At 39.5% G+C, this 19,209-nt stretch overlaps 1 protein-coding gene across 1 annotated transcript in view; it reads right to left on the bottom strand.

Annotated features, from left to right (window-relative positions):
• The window catches only part of DNAH5 (dynein, axonemal, heavy chain 5), a 190,913-nt gene that overhangs the window by 92,897 nt on the left and 78,807 nt on the right, over positions 1-19,209 (bottom strand). Inside the window, exons 32-41 of the mRNA XM_015567634.1 lie at positions 18,449-18,605; positions 15,543-15,755; positions 14,275-14,499; positions 12,762-12,934; positions 10,183-10,361; positions 9,595-9,782; positions 9,084-9,278; positions 5,190-5,324; positions 4,116-4,223; positions 2,008-2,161 (exon numbers count right to left, since the gene is read on the bottom strand). Coding sequence (XP_015423120.1) covers positions 2,008-2,161; positions 4,116-4,223; positions 5,190-5,324; positions 9,084-9,278; positions 9,595-9,782; positions 10,183-10,361; positions 12,762-12,934; positions 14,275-14,499; positions 15,543-15,755; positions 18,449-18,605 — 1,727 coding nt within the window. The remainder of the gene's footprint in view (positions 1-2,007; positions 2,162-4,115; positions 4,224-5,189; positions 5,325-9,083; positions 9,279-9,594; positions 9,783-10,182; positions 10,362-12,761; positions 12,935-14,274; positions 14,500-15,542; positions 15,756-18,448; positions 18,606-19,209) is intronic.

Raw genomic sequence — 19,209 nt, 5'->3', positions numbered from 1 at the left:
TTCCTGCAGAGTCTTCCCTGAGCTAAGAATGCCTCTTATCCACCTGCTACCCAGCCTCCCAACCTCAGATGCAGTAGCACCTGCTCGGTAAGTCCTCCCATAATTCCTTGGAAAAGATTCTGCTGTCCTTCACCTCTGCTCACAAAGTACTTATCCAAATTTTCCTCATAGTGATGCCAAGTTGACTTTTAGGAATCTGTGCCTATGTCTGTAACTCGTTACACTGTAAGCTCCTTGAAGACATGTCGATTTTTTTTTCATACCTGTTCTCCCATTTCTAGTGCAGAACCTAGAAAAACCTCCAAGTATTTTTTAATGAAAAAATAATGGGGAACAAATAACATACATGGGTCTTGCACTTCTTCAGTAGGTCAGCCCAATTATCTTCTCAATCTTTTAGATAATTAAAGTTTTCAGCAAGAAACAATGTTTTACTCAAGATAACAAACGTTTGCCTACCTATTAAAACTAAGAACAGGATAATAAACAGGAAATACTAAAACCAAGCACAAGCTAACAAACAGAAAACAGTCTAATGATCAATTCAACTTTGTAAAGAGCTTTTCCCACATCAGTGATGCCACACGAATTATCCAAACACATTATCCATAATGTATATGTACGGTTTAATATTTAGCGCTCATTTTGTTCATGTCATTGTACCAGGTGCACCTGTAGTTAACAGAAGGCGGTTTTATAACAACAACAAATGTATTGAGCATAATTTGAAAGGGAGAACACATCATTTTAAAGCTATGTAAAAATCCCAACTATTAACCGCACACTGAAAACCACGTGATAAGCGCTGCAGGTGTGAGCTCTGTTTTGATGGAGTTAGGTGCTAGCTGAGAGCATAGTCCTGTCTCCGTGTGAAAACCCAAAAGATAGAACTTTGATGCACAGAATTCACTTCATTCCACAGCTGAGAAAACTGAGACTAAATCTAACGTGTGCAGGACCCTAGAATAAATACAGGCAATTCCCAGCAACCAGCAACTCAGTATCAGTGCACTGAGGTTCCAACCCACACCTTTCCCTGTGGGACCTTGTATTATGCATTCCCACAACCAAAGTTCTATGAAATTTGGGACTTCAACTCTGGCACAGCTAAGGGCTGCTGATACTCTTAGGAAGAGAGTCATCAATGTCCAATCAGAACCAGAGAATACAAGAATAATCATGAACATGGCAATGACCATTATCCCCAGGTGACCTCAGGCTAGGGACTTCGATGTGAGGCTTAGGGATATCTGGAAATTAAATGCATCTGTTTAACTTCCCCAGAAAAAAATATCTGCTTCCAGGTGGAAAATTCATTTATATGTATAGTTAACATACGCCATAGGAATTTAAGTCTTGCTTGGATCAATTAGCCTATGGTAAGTTGTTTTCATTTTATGTCGTTCTGCTTAAAGTCAGTTTCCAAGCGAGGACTTACAGCATGTGGAACCTAAAAAGCAAACTCACAGAAACACAGAGTGGTGATTCCTAGGAGTTGGGGGCGGGGGGTGGAAGTGGGGAGACATTAGTCAAAGATACAAACTTCCAGTTATTAGATTAACAAATTTGGGAATCTGATGTATAGCATGTGATTACAGCTAATAATATTGCATCATATACTTGAATGTTGCTAACAGAGTAGATCTTAAATGTTCTCACCACAAAAAAAGGAATCATAACTATGTATGTTTTGGAGCTATTAGCTAATACTATGGTGTTAATCATTTTGTAATTTATAAATGAATCAAATCAACACTTTGTACACCTTAAGCTTACACAATGGTATGTGTCAATTATATCTCAGTAAAGTTGGAAAGAAATGTTTTCCCCCGGTAGTCCATGAATGTAATATGTTCTCTTTAAAATGTACCCAATTATCAGTAAAGCAGCATCCTCTCCTATAAAAATATATTCATGTATCTACCTTTGTTTCCTCTTGGGGAATTTAAATGTGCCACAACTATTTAAATGTGTCACCCAGAGCAAGGCGGCTTGGCTGCCCCGTACCTGTCATGGCTTTCATCAAGGTGTGGATGCAGGTGGTTTTCCCTGCTCCACTAGGCCCCAGGGTCATCATTCCATGCCGCACTCTCTGTGTTTCAAACAGCTGGATGACTTTCAGTTTCCAAGGAGGATGGCTGATTAAACCAGCTTCTTCCACCTGAAAACATAACAAAAACCCTACAGTGAGTCACATCAACAGCAAGCCGGGCTTACCAATGTGCTCAAAATAAGCACAGAACATGGGGCGGGGGGGGGAGGGGGGTAGAGGAATGGGGAGCTAATGTTTAGTAAGTATGGAGTTTCATTCTAGAAAATGAAAAAAGGTCTGGAGATGGATGGTGGTGATGTTTACACAATAATGAGACTGTACTTAATACCATTAAACTGTCCACTTAAAATGGCGAAAATGGTAAATTTTATATTACGTATTTTATCACACTAAAAATATATATTGCATAAAAGAATATATGTACAGAACAAAAAGCAGGCTGAATATAATCAAATGTTATAGCAAGCTAATAAGAAACATCTGCATTTGTCTTTGGGAATTGGATGCATTTATATTAACATTGTATTAAATGTACATCTTAAGAGCAACTGAAGAATAAAGACTCAAGTATGAAATGTATTTTAAATGTTTAATTTAAAAGATAACATTTAATTACTGGAAAAATTTCTAGTACACCAGGCTGACTGAAATTCCATATAAACGTCAAGCTCTTCGTAAGTCCACTGGGTAGTTTTTAACCTATCAAATGCATGTATGGAAGTTACTCTGTGCCAAAGTATCCTAAGTTTAATCTTCATAACAATAATATGAGATTGGTACTATGGATATCTTCATTTTACAGATAAGGAAACTGAGGCACAGAGCGATGAAGTAACTTGACCAAGATTAATATTTGTAAAGTTATGAGATGGGGAATTGAACTCCACAGCCCATGCTTTTAACTAGAATCCTATGCTTAAATGTACTATAAATAATGCTTTTATTTTTACTTAAATAATTTTGATTAATCATCATGTGTCACTTTACACTATATATATACTCCAGATTTTTCGCATGCTACAAAGTACTAATGCAACTCACCTTACAAATCACTTTATACTTAGCTTTTTAGGTAATGCTACAGTAAGTTAGGTCATTTGATAAAGAAACCATTTGCAAAACGAATTTCACTCTTACCTGATAAAAAAAAAGATTAAACCTTTTATATATTGATTTTTAAAGCAAAATATCTATTTAATGCTACCATGTTTCACTTTTATTAGAAATACCTTCAAGGAATTTAAATGTATTTTATAAATATGAGCTAATCACCATTTCTATGAAATTTTTCCCCCAGCTCTTATTCCTAGGAAAGGAAATTGAGGCACAAGGTTTACATAATTCATTTCCATTCTTAGGAGACCATGAAAAGTTAAAGCTGTACAAGTATCATGGGAAATCTAGACACCTAATGATATAGATATGCAGCAGACTCCCTCAGAGCCCCCGGAAGGAATCACAAGTGATTGTGGGAGGGAAAGGTGATATCTGCGGGGCCACATGAGATCTCTGCATATGACACTGACAGAGCCACACCGGCCTGGGCAGGCATCAGCCAGCCCTGCCAGCCCCTGCTGCCCATCGCATCTCATTTTGGAATCTGCTTTCCATCAGTACCAGGGCCACTAGCAAGTAGCCACTGGACGTGTGGTTGTGCAACGGCAGGAAGAGCTCTGTCCTGGGGTGCAACAGCCTCTCTTAAAACTGTCGTCACAGCCAACCAGTCTAAGGCCAACAAATAGAATTTACACATTCTGAGGTTTGTTTTGCTCTATTCCCTGAAAATATAACCAAGTAATCCTTGTACATGAATAGCGGAAATCGCTATTGTGCAAATTACATAGCAATTTTTATTGAAATTGAATGTATTTATTCTATGTTACTATAGTCATTAGCAATAAATATTAAAATATACTCTGATCACATCCACTCACAAAAACAGCAGTCACAGCCTCAGGTGTTGTTCTTGGAACCTGCAGACTTGGGCCGCACTGGCTCCACCTGATTCCCTGAAACCCAGGTGAGACAGACTGGGTACTTGATGCCCTGTGAAATGTATTACCTGTCTATCAATTGCCACCTCCAGTTCAGGGTAGCCTGCCTTGTCCAGAAGAATATTTGGGAAGAGATCTTCAATCAAACTCAAAAATAAGGGTTCATCCTCATCGATCTCAAAAAGAAAAGAAAGAGAAATCAGACCCACGATTTTGGCATAATCATAGCAACGACCAGGTACACTGATGGTGCCTGACCCCGCTCAGATCATTTCATCATAACCGTTAATAAATAAATATCACCTTCTTTGAAGTTAAGAGGTGTTTCCCATAAGTTACAAATTATTTTTAGAAAAGGAAGGAGAACCCTAACCGGTTTGGCTCAGTGGATAGAGCGTCAGCCTGCGGACTCAAGGGTCCCAGGTTCGAGTCCGGTCACTCTCCCTCTCTCTCAATAAAATCAATAAAATCTTTTTTTTTTAAAAAAAAAGAAAGAAAAGGAAGGAGAGGAAAGGGAGAAAGAAGAGAAAAAATGGGAGAAAATAGAAGGAAATTAAATGTGGTCTACATGACAACTTTCCTAGAAATAATCAGCTTGGGGCATTGCTACATAGTCTAAAATTTCTAACTTAAAAGAATTTTAATGAGAGATAGTAGCAAATTCATGAATTAGAATTTGGTTCATACTTTTATTTTGAAATAAAAAAATATCATTCTGTCACCTGTACATAGATCCACTGATAGTGGAAAACTGATTATCAGTCTCTACCACAAAATGAAACATACAAAATTATTACACACTTGTAAAATTTACATATAATTCTCTGCCAGGCTCTACAAACTTTAAGAAAAGTGAGATTTTAGCTCTAAAACACAAAATGACTCAAAGTTTTTGAAAACATAACCTGTGGGGTTTTTTTTAACCCATTTACATTCTATTGGAATAGGTATATGTTAGATTAGACATGAGTTAGTACAAAAAGAACTGAAAAGTGTAATTTAAAGTTGTGTTCCCCAGCACTTTATCTGATAATTAGGCATTTTAAATTGAGCATATTAAATAAATATTTCTACATCTCATTTGTGCTTAGTTAGTTGAACTGATATTTAAGTGAGCGGAACTTTCCATCTGTGAATCATACCAGTTTGGAAAGATTCATGTCTCGTAGGACGCGCATGACGATCGTGGACTCTGTATCTGTGGGGTTGGCTCTTTTTGCTGCTCCCAATGTTCGCAGGACTGACAGAATGTTGCGCAAACCAAAATCATAATGTACCTGAAAATTGTAAGGTATGCCAGGCTTATTTTCAATATGGACTTACACACAGAAGCTATACCAATCTGACCACATAACGAATAAAATGCTGATGTGCCTTTAGAGAACATGTACAGTTAGTGGAGCAATACATTTTTATCAAGATATTTTTGACCAAATAGAGAATACCCAAGAGTCCTTTCCTGTACCATCATTAATTTAAGCCCGTAGATCAGAATTAATAGCTATATCTTGACAGGGAGAGAGGCATAAATTTCTTCTTAGAGTACACACATCCCCTTGAGCTTCTTCTTAATCAGTAATCCATAAGAATATGTCCTCATATCTCTAAAGCTGAAATTCTGAACCAGAATTAAACTGAGACCTCAGTTATGACCATCATATGCACTGGTAAGTAAACAGGCAGGGTATTAAGAAGAAAGTAAAGTAGCTACATTCCAGGATTACCTACAGGGGAGAAGAATAAGAACAAATCAGAAGCTAAGCCCCCAGCTTTATTATTGCCTTAATATATATTTTAAAAACTCAATCATGCCAAATTTTAGTACATATCTATAATAATAAAAGCATAATATGCTAATTAGACCAGACAGCCGAACATCCTTCCAGATGTCCTTCCAGACAAAGCTGTGCAGCTGCAAGCGCCGAGGGCAGGCAGCCATGGCAGCCGGCAGCAGCGGAGGGGTGATGGGGGTGGCACCTTCACCTGATCAGCCCAGTCGCCTCCTGCAGAGGGAAGGCTGAGTGCAGCTCCCTCTGGGGAGCAGGCCTAAGCCGCCAGTAACCTTCACCTGATCAGCCCAGTCGCCTCCTGCAGAGGGAAGCCCGAGTGCAGCTCCCTCCGGGGAGCAGGCCTAAGCCGTCAGTAGGACATCCCCTGAGGGTTCCTGGACTGTGAGAGAGGGCAGGCGGGCTGAGGGGTCCATGGACAGATGAATGGATAAATCAAGTGTGGTATATACACACAAGGGTAGGTCATTCAGCCTTAAGAAGGAAGGAAATCCTGTCATATGCTACAATATGGATGAACCTTGAAGACATTGTACTAAGTGAAATAAGCCAGTCACCAAAAAAGACAATCCTAGATGATTCCACTTATGTGATGCTTCTAGAATAGTCAGATTTATAGAAACAGAAGGAGAGAGGAGCTGTTTAAAGAGCTGTTTCAGTTTTGCAAGATGAAAAATTTCTGGAAATCTGCTTCACAGCTTTGCGGGGAGCAGGCCTAAGCCGTCAGTATACACTTAAAATGGTTAAGATGTCACATGATCTCACTTATATGTGGAATCTAATGGACAAAATAAACTGACAAACAAAACAAATCCAGAGTCATGGAAGCATGGAATAGAGAGAAAGGGGGGAAAGGGAAAAGATTAAACAGAGAACTTATATGCATATATGCATAACCCATGGTCAAAGACAATAGTGTTGTGAAGGCCTGGGGAGGGGGTAGGAGAGGCGAGCAGGGAAGAGGGGGTCAATGGGGGGGCATCTGTAATACTTTCAACAATAAAGATAAATTATATATGTGTGTGTGTGTGTGTGTATACTAGTATACATATAGATATATACAGATAGATGATAGATAGATATAGATATATACTCTGCCATTAACAATAGTAAAAAATAAAAAATAAAATGGTTAAGTGGGTAAGTTTAATGTTTCATGTTTTTTACCACACACACACAAAAAAAATACCTATAGGAAAACAAAACACAAAACCAAAACAAGTATCTGCTAAGGTACCTGGGAGCACTGTGCATCATTTAGTACTAATAATTTGGAAGATAAATAAATAACAGAGTGCGGGCTACAGGAGTGCAGAAAGATTGAAGTCCTGAGAAGAAGAGAACAGGAGTCAGTGATGTGGGAATTTCTCTACATTGTAAAAAATATTTCTTTTACACAGAAAAGATAAGAATGAGTGAGTAAAGTCTGCAATAAACAGAAGAAACCAAGAATGGTGGTGGCAAAAATAGGGTCAGTCTAACCAGGAAAGCTCAATAGCCAGGGTCAAAAGGCTCTGTCTGTGCTTGAACACTCGTAAGGAAAGATCTTTTGAGTGAGAATATAAATTGTAAGTAATAACAAGTAAATTCAAAAAAGTTTGGAATAAGGCCAGAGTGAGGAGAGGAATCAAAGAGTTACATATGTTAGGGGTGTTAGTCAGTTTATTTTTATGCTTATTACAATATATAATTACTCAGCATGTGCTTTTAGTAATTTTTACTTATATATTCTAGAAATTTATGATATGATCCCTGCCTCCTGGTCTTTGTACCTTTGTGTGATCTTACCCCTTGAGCGTAGGCAGGACCTGTGACTTGCTTCTAACCAATAGAAAACAGCAAAGGTGACAGGTTGCATACGGTTACATGTACATGATTATGTGGTCACATTATGTAAGATTTGTGATGGTTAATTTTATGTGTCAGCTTGACTCGGTCATGAAATGCTCAGCGAGCTGATTAAACATTATTTCTGGTGATGGTGTTTCTGAAAGACAGTAACATTTGACTTTATGGACTAAGTACAGTAGATGGCCCTCCCCAATGTAGGCGGGCACCATCCAACCCATTGAAGACTGGAGGAACCCATTGGATTCACTCTCTTCGTCCTCTCTGCCTGACTGCTAAGCTGGGATATCTACCTCCTGCCCTCGGTAACTCCTAGTTTCTGGTCTTCAGACTGAGATTGGAATCTACACCATCAACCCTTCAAACTATACCTCCAGCCTTCCTGGGCCACCTCTTGTAGACAGCATATCATGGGACTTTCCAGCTTTCATAACTGTGTGAGGCAATGCCTTATAATAAATCTTTTATATATAAACATATATACCCTATTGGTTCTGCTTCTATGAAGAATCCTGACTAATATAAGATTGTAGCACTCATCTTGCTAGAGCCTCTTTCCCATGCTGACTTAGAGAAAGCAAATGGCCATGTTGAAGAAACCCAGGTAGCAAAGAACGGCACACAGCCTGTGGGGACTGAAAGTGTCCTTCTCCAGCCAACAGCCAGGAAGAATCCCTCAAGGAAAAAAATTCTGCCAACAACATGAGTGAGTTTGGGAGCAGATCTGTCCCCAGTCAAGCATCAGATGAAACCACAGCCCCAGCCAACACCTGACTGCTGCCTTGTTTGACTTTAAACAGAGGACCCAACCAAGTTGTGCCAGGACTCCTGACCCACAGAAAGTGTGAGATAGTAAATACATATTGTTCTTCCTATAGTAATTTTGTGGCCATTATGACACAGCAATAGATAACTAATACAGAAGTAATAAATGATTAATTGTGTGCCTCTTAACTCTGAAATCCCATGAAGTTAGAATAGGCTACTCCAAACAGTACAGGAAATTGGCAAAGAAGTTATACAGACAAATAGCAAAGCTTGGCCAAATACCTGAATGAGCTTGAAAGTGAAAAGAGTACATGATTGAAAGGTTGCTAAAAACCATAAGAACACATAACACATATTATGATAAATGTATAGGTGGGATAAAGAGAAAATATTAATATCTATAATCAGTCCAGATAGTACTTACTTCATTTCTATGTCATAAACATTAATTTCTTTAAATGTACTTCTTAATAAGACTATGCATACAAAATTATTTTTATAATACATAACTTTCTACTTTATATCAATAAGGTATCTGTCAACAACCCTAGCCTACAATTTTTCAAAATGAAAACATTTCACTCAATAGGAAAATGAAACTTGCATACATAGAAAAACTTCAGAATGTCACACCTGCTTAGAAAGCTGCTCTTCACATAGCTTGTAGAGCGTGAAAAACTTCCTGGCCAAAACAATGTTGTCAATGAAGCCACAGCTAGCCAACTTCACCCTTATGATAATCTGACGGTCAGGGACCATCATGGCCACGGAGCGGAAGTTAATCTTCAAGTTTTCGGGGAGTTCCTGCCGCCCAGCATAGCCAGGATTCTACATAAAATAAAACCCTAGGATGAATGATATGATCATGGGGCAAGCAGCATACATCAGTAGGACATTAAAAGATCCATTATGTACACACCACAAATCTGGAATGACAACCAGAGAATTCATTTACCTATCTCCCTCTCCTTTTCCCTGAAGAGATTAACTGGTGAGTTGTTAATATGAGCTTTAACTCCAAAGGCTTTCAACCAGGAGTGAAAGTTACAATCCCAGTTTCCATTCATGGAAGGTAGGTGACATATGACCAAGGAGATATATGAAACCTGTGACAAGAGGCAGAAATTCAGTAGAGCTTCCTTACCATGGTTAGAAAAAGTCCAAATTCAGGGTTCATAGTCACTCTATCTCCATCAGTAAAAATAAAAGATGTCTTATGCTCCTTTTTGCATGTCAAAATAATGGAAATTTGCTGGGCTGCAACTGAGAGAACTGGTAGATCGATACGGTTAAATTCATCAAAACAACCCCAGGATCCAGATTGTGCCAGTCCTTAGCAAGGAAACAGAATGGAATGGAAAATACAATTAGTATGCAATTTTTGGAAGGCCAAGGAAAAGGACATTACGCAGCTGCCAAGACAAGCCAGACATAAGCTGGTTGCAAACATAAAGCGGAACAAACAGACATGCAGAGAGCGCCCGCAGAACAGCTCGCAGTGTGGCATTTTCTCCGTAAGCACCCAGCCTGCAGTGAAAGAAGCATTATGAAAGGCCAGTGGCATTGACAGTTGATCCACTCAACACTACTAAGATTCAGATTTTCCAAAAAGAGTTACAACGTGTAACAATGACCCTAAAATGAAGCCAATTATTGAAATATAAATCTTAACCTATTCCACCTTAACTGAAATTTCTCATCAGATAAAAGAAAAGAAAAACATAACCTTCACCTTTAAAAATCCGTCCAAGCCCTCGGAAATCCATCTGGTCCGAACAATTGAAAACCACAACATATTTCCCAAGACATCGTCCCATATCCTTGGTGGTTTCTGTTTTGCCCGTTCCTGCAGGTCCAGCGGGGGCTCCTCCCATGCTCATTCCCAGAGCCTGGGCCAACGTGATGTAACACCTTGAGGGGTAGAGACAGCACTGGAACCAAAGCACTGGCATCTAGAACATATTCTGAAACACCGCAGTGAAATGAAACCTGCGCAAGATTTAAAGAAGAATAAAGAGGAGGAGGAGGAATGAGGAGGAAGGAGGAAGGAAGAGGAAGAAGGAAGGAGGAGGAAGGGGGGAGGAGGAGGAAGTGGAGGAGGAGGAAGCGGAGGAGGAGGAGGAAGATGAGGAGGAAGGAGGAGGAGGAGGAAGGAGGAGGAGGAGAAGGAGGAGGAGGGAGGAGGAAGAGGAGGAGGAAGAGGAGGAGGAAGAGGAGGAGGAAGAGGAGGAGGAAGAGGAGGAGGAAGAGGAGGAGGAAGAGGAGGAGGAAGAGGAGGAGGAAGAGGAGGAGGAAGAGGAGGAGGAAGAGGAGGAGGAAGAGGAGGAGGAAGAGGAGGAGGAAGAGGAGGAGGAAGAGGAGGAGGAAGAGGAGGAGGAAGAGGAGGAGGAAGAGGAGGAGGAAGAGGAGGAGGAAGAGGAGGAGGAAGAGGAGGAGGAAGAGGAGGAGGAAGAGGAGGAGGAAGAGGAGGAGGAAGAGGAGGAGGAAGAGGAGGAGGAAGAGGAGGAGGAAGAGGAGGAGGAAGAGGAGGAGGAAGAGGAGGAGGAAGAGGAGGAGGAAGAGGAGGAGGAAGAGGAGGAGGAAGAGGGAGGAGGAGGGAGGAGAAAGAGGAAGAGGAGGAGGAGGAAGGAGGAGGAGGAAGAAGAGGAGAAGGAAGGGGAAAAGGAGGAGGAAGAAGAAGAAGAGGAAGGAGGAGGGAGGAGGAGGAGGAGAAGGAGAAAGCAGAAAGCAGAAAGAAGAAAGAAGAAAGAAGAAAGAAGAAGATCCAGGCCATTGTCCCCACATAACATTTCCAAAGCTGCCTTCTAAAATGCACATATCCTATGGCTATTACATGCATTAAGGAAAAAGAAAGGGGTGGTCTATGGTCAAATAAGATTGAAAACTCTTTAAAAGGTTAAACAGCTTTTCTTAGGATAATGTAATTGAGAGTGTCCAAGTATGAAAAACAGTACCCAGCAATTCCAAAACTAATGTTGCAACTTCTTCACAGACCTACCACTCCTGAAAAATAGTATTCTAGGAAACAGATTTGGAACCATTAAAGTAGAGCAACCCCGTTTTGAATGTGAGTTCATCATTTGATGTAGTTGGGGACCAGCGGTCACATGAGATTTAAATCACACACTACTAAATGACCACATCTTCACCCCATTTCTGGGAGCATACTAGTATACTCAGGACTAAATCTCTAGGACGTGACCTCCAGAGATAAGCAAAAATCTCTCAGAGCATCTTCATATGTATGTTTACATGCAAGCACACACTCTCCCCAGAACATCCTACATGTATGTGGAGCTCGCTCTATCCTTTCCCTGCTTTCCTTTCCAGCCTCTTTGCTACTTTCAAAAATGTCATCACTCATGAGCGGTGATTTAGTGCCCTTCCACAGCTCCATTAGAGTTTTCTGCCTCCCCACCAGGCTGCTGTAAGCTCTCTGCTATCAGAAGCATTTCATTTAAGTGTCATGAATGAAGTAAAAGAACAGAAGAAACAGTCTAAACAGGTGACAGTGCTGCTATATCAAACTTTTATGTTTTGTCTAATAATAGTTGCAATCTAATAGCCCAGAGGTTCATTCTGTGAAAACAGCTGATATGCAGCTTCAGCTTCTACTTAGGCCAAATATTGATTTTTAGGCACAGCCACTGTGTCCAAAATTAATATTCAGTGCATCCCTGAACAGAGCATATACAAGTGGCTGATGCCACCCAGTTTAAATTAGACTAAGTGAATTACAGAGTATTAGCTATGAAAGGACCCTTGGAGATAGCCTGGTTCATCTTATAGATGAGGAAACCGAGTCCCGGGAAATTGCCTGCAGATCTCGCTAACACAGCTGGTAAATAACAGGCAGAAGACAGGACTAAACTCCAGATGTGCAGCCCAATGTCCTCCCCATCGCTTTTCACCTGCACTGGCACTCCATTATTTCCCTGCTAAAAAAAATCTTAATTGTCTTTGTAACCACAAGAGATGTCACAGTCCCTAAAGCAGTCCTTAAGACCCATGTGATTTGCACCTATGGACACATGGCCATTAATCCCCTTTCTTGCCTATTTTGATGTCCACAGAGGTCATTTGAACTATGCCTCTGTAAGACTGAAAGCAATAGAAGCAAAGTCTGTCTCAAACACAAACCTAAACCGCATGTGCAGACACACCTGTAAGGCTAAGAATACTGAATTTCAAAGCCTTTGATATAAAAGAGCTTATAAACTATGAAAGGACATTAAGCAGAAATCCCCTGAGCAAATTGTAGAGGGGGGAGGGGGCAAGAGAGGTTGTGGAATCACAGAATCGTCCCATCACCTGTCTGTGAGTGGAGTTATGACAAGCCTGTCAGTGCAGCCTAAAAATTCATTCTGGTATATGAAAGCCACATCTGTGATGTGAATCATCATCTTGTCAGAATCTTCGTTAAAATAAAATCTGCACTGTTTCAGCCACTCAAAGTCTGTAGGGCTCTTGATATGCATCTGACACTGAAATGCAAAAGGTATTGGTTAAAACTGGGATGAAAACTATATATTAAATGTGCACATTAGCATTCATGTATATCATAATGAACTCAAAGACTACCTAATTAGGTCGGAGATGTCAACTATAACCACTATCCAACCCACTCATCTATTGATCAGCAAAATAAAAGATACTTTAGAATACATGGGCATGGAAAATTCAAGAGAAACCTCTCATTGTGTTCCACCAATTAAAGAGCATGATATATTTTAATAGTAAGATATTCATTTCTTAAATTTCACCCTTAAATGTCCAATACCACAAGCCTAACCATGAAATACAGACAATGAAAATATATTTTGGTGTTCAAAGACAGAACTAAACTCATCTCTTGGGATTATGATAAAGTACATTGTTGGTTTTATTTAAATCCATTAAATATTTTTCCTAGGATTGGCAGAGGGCAAAAATGTCTAATGGCAGGTTATTGCTCAGCAATACGTCTGAAATTTTTAGCCAAAATTTTGAGCCACTTTAATCATTTTTCTTTAACAAATAGGAAATCTAAAATTACCCTGAACCCTTTATTTCTCAGAGAGGCAAAGAGAGTGCTTAAATATTAAGAGATTAATACACAACAGCTTGAATGTGCTGTCATTATTTCCATTATATTAGAACCAATCTTTCATAATCTTTTTTACATAATGGAGTGAGACACGATCCTGAAAATTACTATGAAAATAAGAAGAGCTTTTTGCCTCTTATCTAATGTCCTATTTTATAGTAGAGGACAAATTTCATGTCTTTTCACATTTCCTATTTTCAAGAGCTGCTAAACTCTTTTCCACCCTGTTCTCTTTTAAAGGCAAAAATCTGCATGACACCTGAATGTCACCATCTATATTAGAAAAGACCATTTGTGGTCAATGACATAAAATGTAGCAGAACTTGTTAAAGATTTGATTTACCAAAAGCCTTAAAGAAAGTATTAACTGCTCTACTAGCAACATTACTTATCAATTCTGTATCAAGAAACTGGTCACCCTTAACTGATATCTAAAAAGTGCACAAGACAAATGAATACTTTTCAGGATGCTACATGACATTTGAGTATTTAAAATAATCGCCTAACAAATTTTAAAACAAAATCTAATTTCCTCAATAACATCTTAGCAACGACTGTTGGAATATGACTGAAATTTTGTCTAAAGACTGAAAAGAAAACCCGACAAACTCTCAATGTGAAGATGAGTTTTTGCCTGAATTTAACCTTTTCGTTGAAGTCATAATTCCAGTGGGTCAGCACAGATAGTGTCTAGTATTTGCGCTTCTGTATATGCCACAGCATTCACAGAGCACTTACCAGGTCATCAAAGATATCCCTTTGGTGCACGTGAATAGTGATCAAAGTCTCATATTTAACTCGTTCCATGGAGCTCAGATCCTTGGTTGTGAGGTCTATCAATGTGTTCAACAGCTCCAAAAAAGACTGATTGGTTTTCTGCATGATTTTTTTATCAAACTTAGCATTTCTAAGGGCTTCTTCTGAATCCCGTGTCCATATCATCTGAATTCCTAACAATCCAACCTATGGAAATAAAAAGGGCTTCATGAGTGTATATGGAATACGAATAGAATTATTCACCTGAAACTTATATAATTTTATTAACCAACAAGAGGCCTGATGCACGAAATTTGTGCAAGAGTAGGCCTTCCTTGCCCTGGCTGCTGGCACCGGCTTCCCTCGGGCACCCACCCAGGACCCGGGCCTCCCTCGGGCCGCTGGCCGGGACCCAGGCTTCCCTTGCAGCCCTGGCTCCATCCGGAAGATCGTCCAGAAGGTTGTTCAGTATAATTAGCATATTATGCTTTTATTATTATAGATGTCACTCTAATAAGTTCAATAAAAAAGATTAAAGAATTAAAAATAAAATTAAAAAACAAACAGAAATTACAGTGTAGTGAATAGTTGTGATTATCCAAGTATGTCACCTTTGATTACATCAACTTTATATGTTTTATCAGAACCTAGGAAAACACTATTCATATTGTTTACCTGACAATTAAGTATGCATAGCCTCACAATATATCTATAATTTTTTTCTTATAACTTTAAGTCATTTATTGTTTAAGCGATAATTCTCCCTAGCTAGATTTTAAGTTACTGGCTGGGAAAACATGCATCTTAAACCTGCTTTTCCCAAATTAACACACAGTTTATACATAGTAGATACTTGCAAGATCTTTATTTATCACAATGACTAAGAAAATATTGTTTTCTGAATTTTAATGCTGATATATACTTCTCATTTTTATGGTAAGGCATACATACACTCAGCACATTTTTATGATTTATGTGCTAAGGATATTCAGTAAGAAAAAAACTTTAAAATTAAACAAAATATATCAATTATCTCTACAACACTCATATATGTATATATGTGCACATATATAACCAAATAATCTGTCATTGAAACCTTTAAGCTTATATATATTTATCAAATCCTTATAAAAATCTTAATATTGGTCCAGAGTTAAATAGAAGCCAGTTGTGTCATTTACAATAGAAAATATATGAGCTCTAAAATGACTATTCTGTGAAAAAATACTTTCCAATTTCAACACACTGACCTGAGCAGGGAAGGAAGAAAGAAATTCAATCAGTTGGAAACTTGTTTCTTGAATATTTTCAGCTGCCTGGCGAATCACATTATGCAATGAGGACTGAGATTCCTCCAGGAGAGAATTGAGCCAAACTTCCACATTGCCCTCTGCCATCACAGGTTTATCCAATTCAATCGTCTCACCCTCTCGAGAGGAAATTGACAGAATGCGATCATAGATCTATGTTAGAAGCCAAAAAAAATAGCTATATTCATATAAAGAATATATTCCTCCATTGCCCTCGTGTCAATGTTTTCCTTCCGACAGAAGCTAAGCTACAGATTATAACATAAAAGTCAAAATGTGACATAAAATCAATTTCAAAACAGTAAAAAAGAAGTTATCCATGAAGCTAAAAGGGAATACTAAATCCATTCTAAATAGTCTATACTTGAGAGGGGAAAACTTGTTTTCTAAAAGAAATATTCAATACAAATGTAACAATCAAAAAATCTCCAGTTCTGCAAATGAAATGAAACTTCCTAAGAGATTGTCATCCACACCACGAGCTTATCAAGTTGACATTAGCAATGACCTGGCCAATATGATCAAGCAAACACCTTACAAGGTAACTCCAATCCTGTACGAAACAGTGTGCTCCTTACAGGAGCCCTTGGTTGCTCACAATGTTTTCTCCTCCAAACCCAGCTCCTCATCTTGTCATTCCACTTCAAGCTCCATGCAGTATGGCATGATGAGGATAGCATGGTGTCTGAGGTTCTAAAAGACAGATTTGAATGATGCTCTGCCATTCACTGATCAGGCAATGTTGGAGGACAAACCTCTGAGACTAAATCTCTTGCCTAAAATTAGACATTACAAATAATGCCTTCCTCACTTCTCTACTTCACTACCCACCTTCCTATTCATGCCAATTGGAAAAACATATATATAATGCAAACTATAAAGTAAATGTGAATATGTATTGTTTTTCTTCATTAGTAAGTGGTCTCAGATTTAGAACTGAATCCTAAATGTCAGCTTTAGAACTGTATTAATGAAGCCAATGAGTCTTACATTTCAGGGCCTCTCACTTACATGAACCCATTCCAAGGTTCTAAACATAAATTGGTATTTATAATTGTATAATATTTAGGACCCACAAAACCATAATCTGCCACTGGTTGTAGACACCTTAAGGCAGAAACAACAAAAAATCAGTGCTATTTTTTTAAAGTAATTGCTATGAGTAGCAGCTTTAGATGAGAAAATTTAAATTATCTTCAATGTATAATGAGAGTGTGAAAAGCTTCACCAAGTACCATGAAGTTCCAGTGCTTTTACTGAAGGATTTAAGCAGAACATCAGAAAGAACTTCCCAGGTAATTCAATCCCTTCTTTCAACCCACGAGTCCAGTAGATTTACACAAACATTGATTTAAAACCATTTCCATGTTTTCCATTCCTCTCTATTCACCCCCTTGGTCAAGACTTTATTGCAGCAGCTCAGCCTCTTCCATCCTGACCTTGCAGTCACTTCTGACACTGGTTTCCATGCTCCCCTCTATTCCAGCACCTACATGAGCCAGAGAATCCTTCTGAAACTCAAATCAGGTCACTGCCCTGCCCTGCATAAAAACCTCCCTTGTATCTTGTCACATTCACAATGGAGTAGAATGGGTGGCCTTTTGGAATCTGGTCCACCCTTTGCTCATCACTTCTGGCTGTGGATTAAATTGTGTCTCTCAGCCCCAAACTATATGTCAAAGCCCTAAGCCCCAGTACCTGTGACTGGGACCTTCTTTGGAAATAAAATCAAGTTAAGATGAGGTCCTGGATAATGGTGGGCCCTAATCCAACCACTGGCATCCTTAGAAAGAGAAGGATATTTAGAGACAGACACACTGGGAGAATGTCATGTGAGGACAAAGGCAGAGATTGAAGTGATGTGTCTACAAGCCAAGCAGCACCAGTGTTTCTGACCACCACCAGAAACGAGGAGAGAGGCATGGGACAGATTGTCCCCACAGCCTGCTGACATCTCAGTTCAGAACTGTGGGAGAATAAACTTGTGTTTTCCAGTCCAGGAGAGCTTCGGGAAACGAATACACTCCCTCACACACCCACATTCCTGCCCATACCTCCACGTGCCCTTCCTTCTGACTGGACCATGTGTCTATCCCTTCTCTATCTGCTTGACTATGTTCCACTCACCTTCAAAAAATCCGTTCAAACACCATCTTCTCCTGCACGAAGCCTCCTCCCACACCCTTCCACCCAGGTGAGGGCTCCCTGACAAGTATTTCTCTGATCCTTGTGCAGAATACCAGCACAGCAAGTCAAAAATTACCAAGAGTTTAATTTTAATGTCAAATTTCTCTCAATGTTGTGCTGCATAAGAACGACTTCAGTGCTATTTGTGATGCATTTCTCCTTGAAGCCCTGGCACATAGCAAGGGGCTTGAACTTCAATGACTGGCTTTTCACTACTTACAATGGCATCGCTGTACCACTGCACTAATTGCACGCTGGGGACGCCACCAGGGCGTGAATTCCCGGAGCTCTGTATGCTCCCACTGTCAAGACGACATCTGCCACGGCACGTGATAGTTGCTCAACAAGTGCAGACTGCATGCTGGGATGAGCAACTGGTGCCTTCTTTGATCGAATCTCTAAACAGTTAACTTGGCATGTAAAACCATGAAAGCTATGTACATTACATGCTTAATCATAGTTAAACTATTTGTTATTCAGATCTACACTCTAGATCTTAAAAAAATTACATAGTTCTGCAGGTAAATTGGGCTCAAAAGCTTGTATTTAGTCACCGGCTGAGGGTTAATGGCCAGGGCAGTAAGTGGAGAGCTGTTTAGTAAAGACAGCAGAGATCCTAAATATGGTCATCGCTGGCCAGTAATTAGAGTTAGGCGAACCTTCTCATGGAACTTGACACTTTTAATGTTGTCAAACACATTCAGCAGGTGGGCTTGTATAGTGTGCGCATCCGAGGCCTGCCCCAGAATCTCCAGAAGGGCCGGGTCCGAGACGAAGAAGAAGCGAGGAAAGCAAAGTCGTTTTTTCTCCAAGTACCTAAGTGGGGAGGGAAACAATAAATGCTATAGACACACAAAGCAAGACTCTCTAGGAATAAATTAACCTGGATGGGAAAGGGAGGAAAGATTTTTGAAACAATCTGATTTTCCCACATATTGTTCAATGTCTTTTGTTTTGTTCTGTTACTGGTTTTGCCAATAGCATTCCATATTCTGATGGAGAAGCAATTCTTTTTTCCAGAATTGCTTCACTTTTTACAACTATAATGTATGCATTTGACTTATTCTGAAAAATGTTATACTTCCTTTGTAGAAAACAGAAAAAATATACACAGGATGTTTTTGTTTCATTTTATTTCCAATAATAGTATTGTCAGATAAAGGGTGTGTATTATTTGTGGAACTGTATCTATAAAAGTCCAATGAGCCCTGGCCAGTGTGGTTCAATTGGTTGGAGCATCATCCTGAACACCGAAAGGTCGTGGGTTTGATCCCCAGGTGGGATGCGTGCAGGAGGCAACCAATTGATGTTTCACTCTCACATCAATGTTTCTCTTTCTCCCTCTCCCTCTCCCTCTCCCTCTCCCTGTCTCTCTCTCCCTCTCTCTCTCTCTCTCTCTCTCTCTCTCTCTCTCTCTCTC

Source organism: Myotis davidii, unplaced genomic scaffold, assembly GCF_000327345.1.
Source record: "Myotis davidii unplaced genomic scaffold, ASM32734v1 scaffold143, whole genome shotgun sequence".
In the NCBI taxonomy this organism is placed as follows: Eukaryota; Metazoa; Chordata; class Mammalia; order Chiroptera; family Vespertilionidae; genus Myotis; species Myotis davidii.
This window is presented reverse-complemented; position numbering and strand designations above follow the sequence as displayed.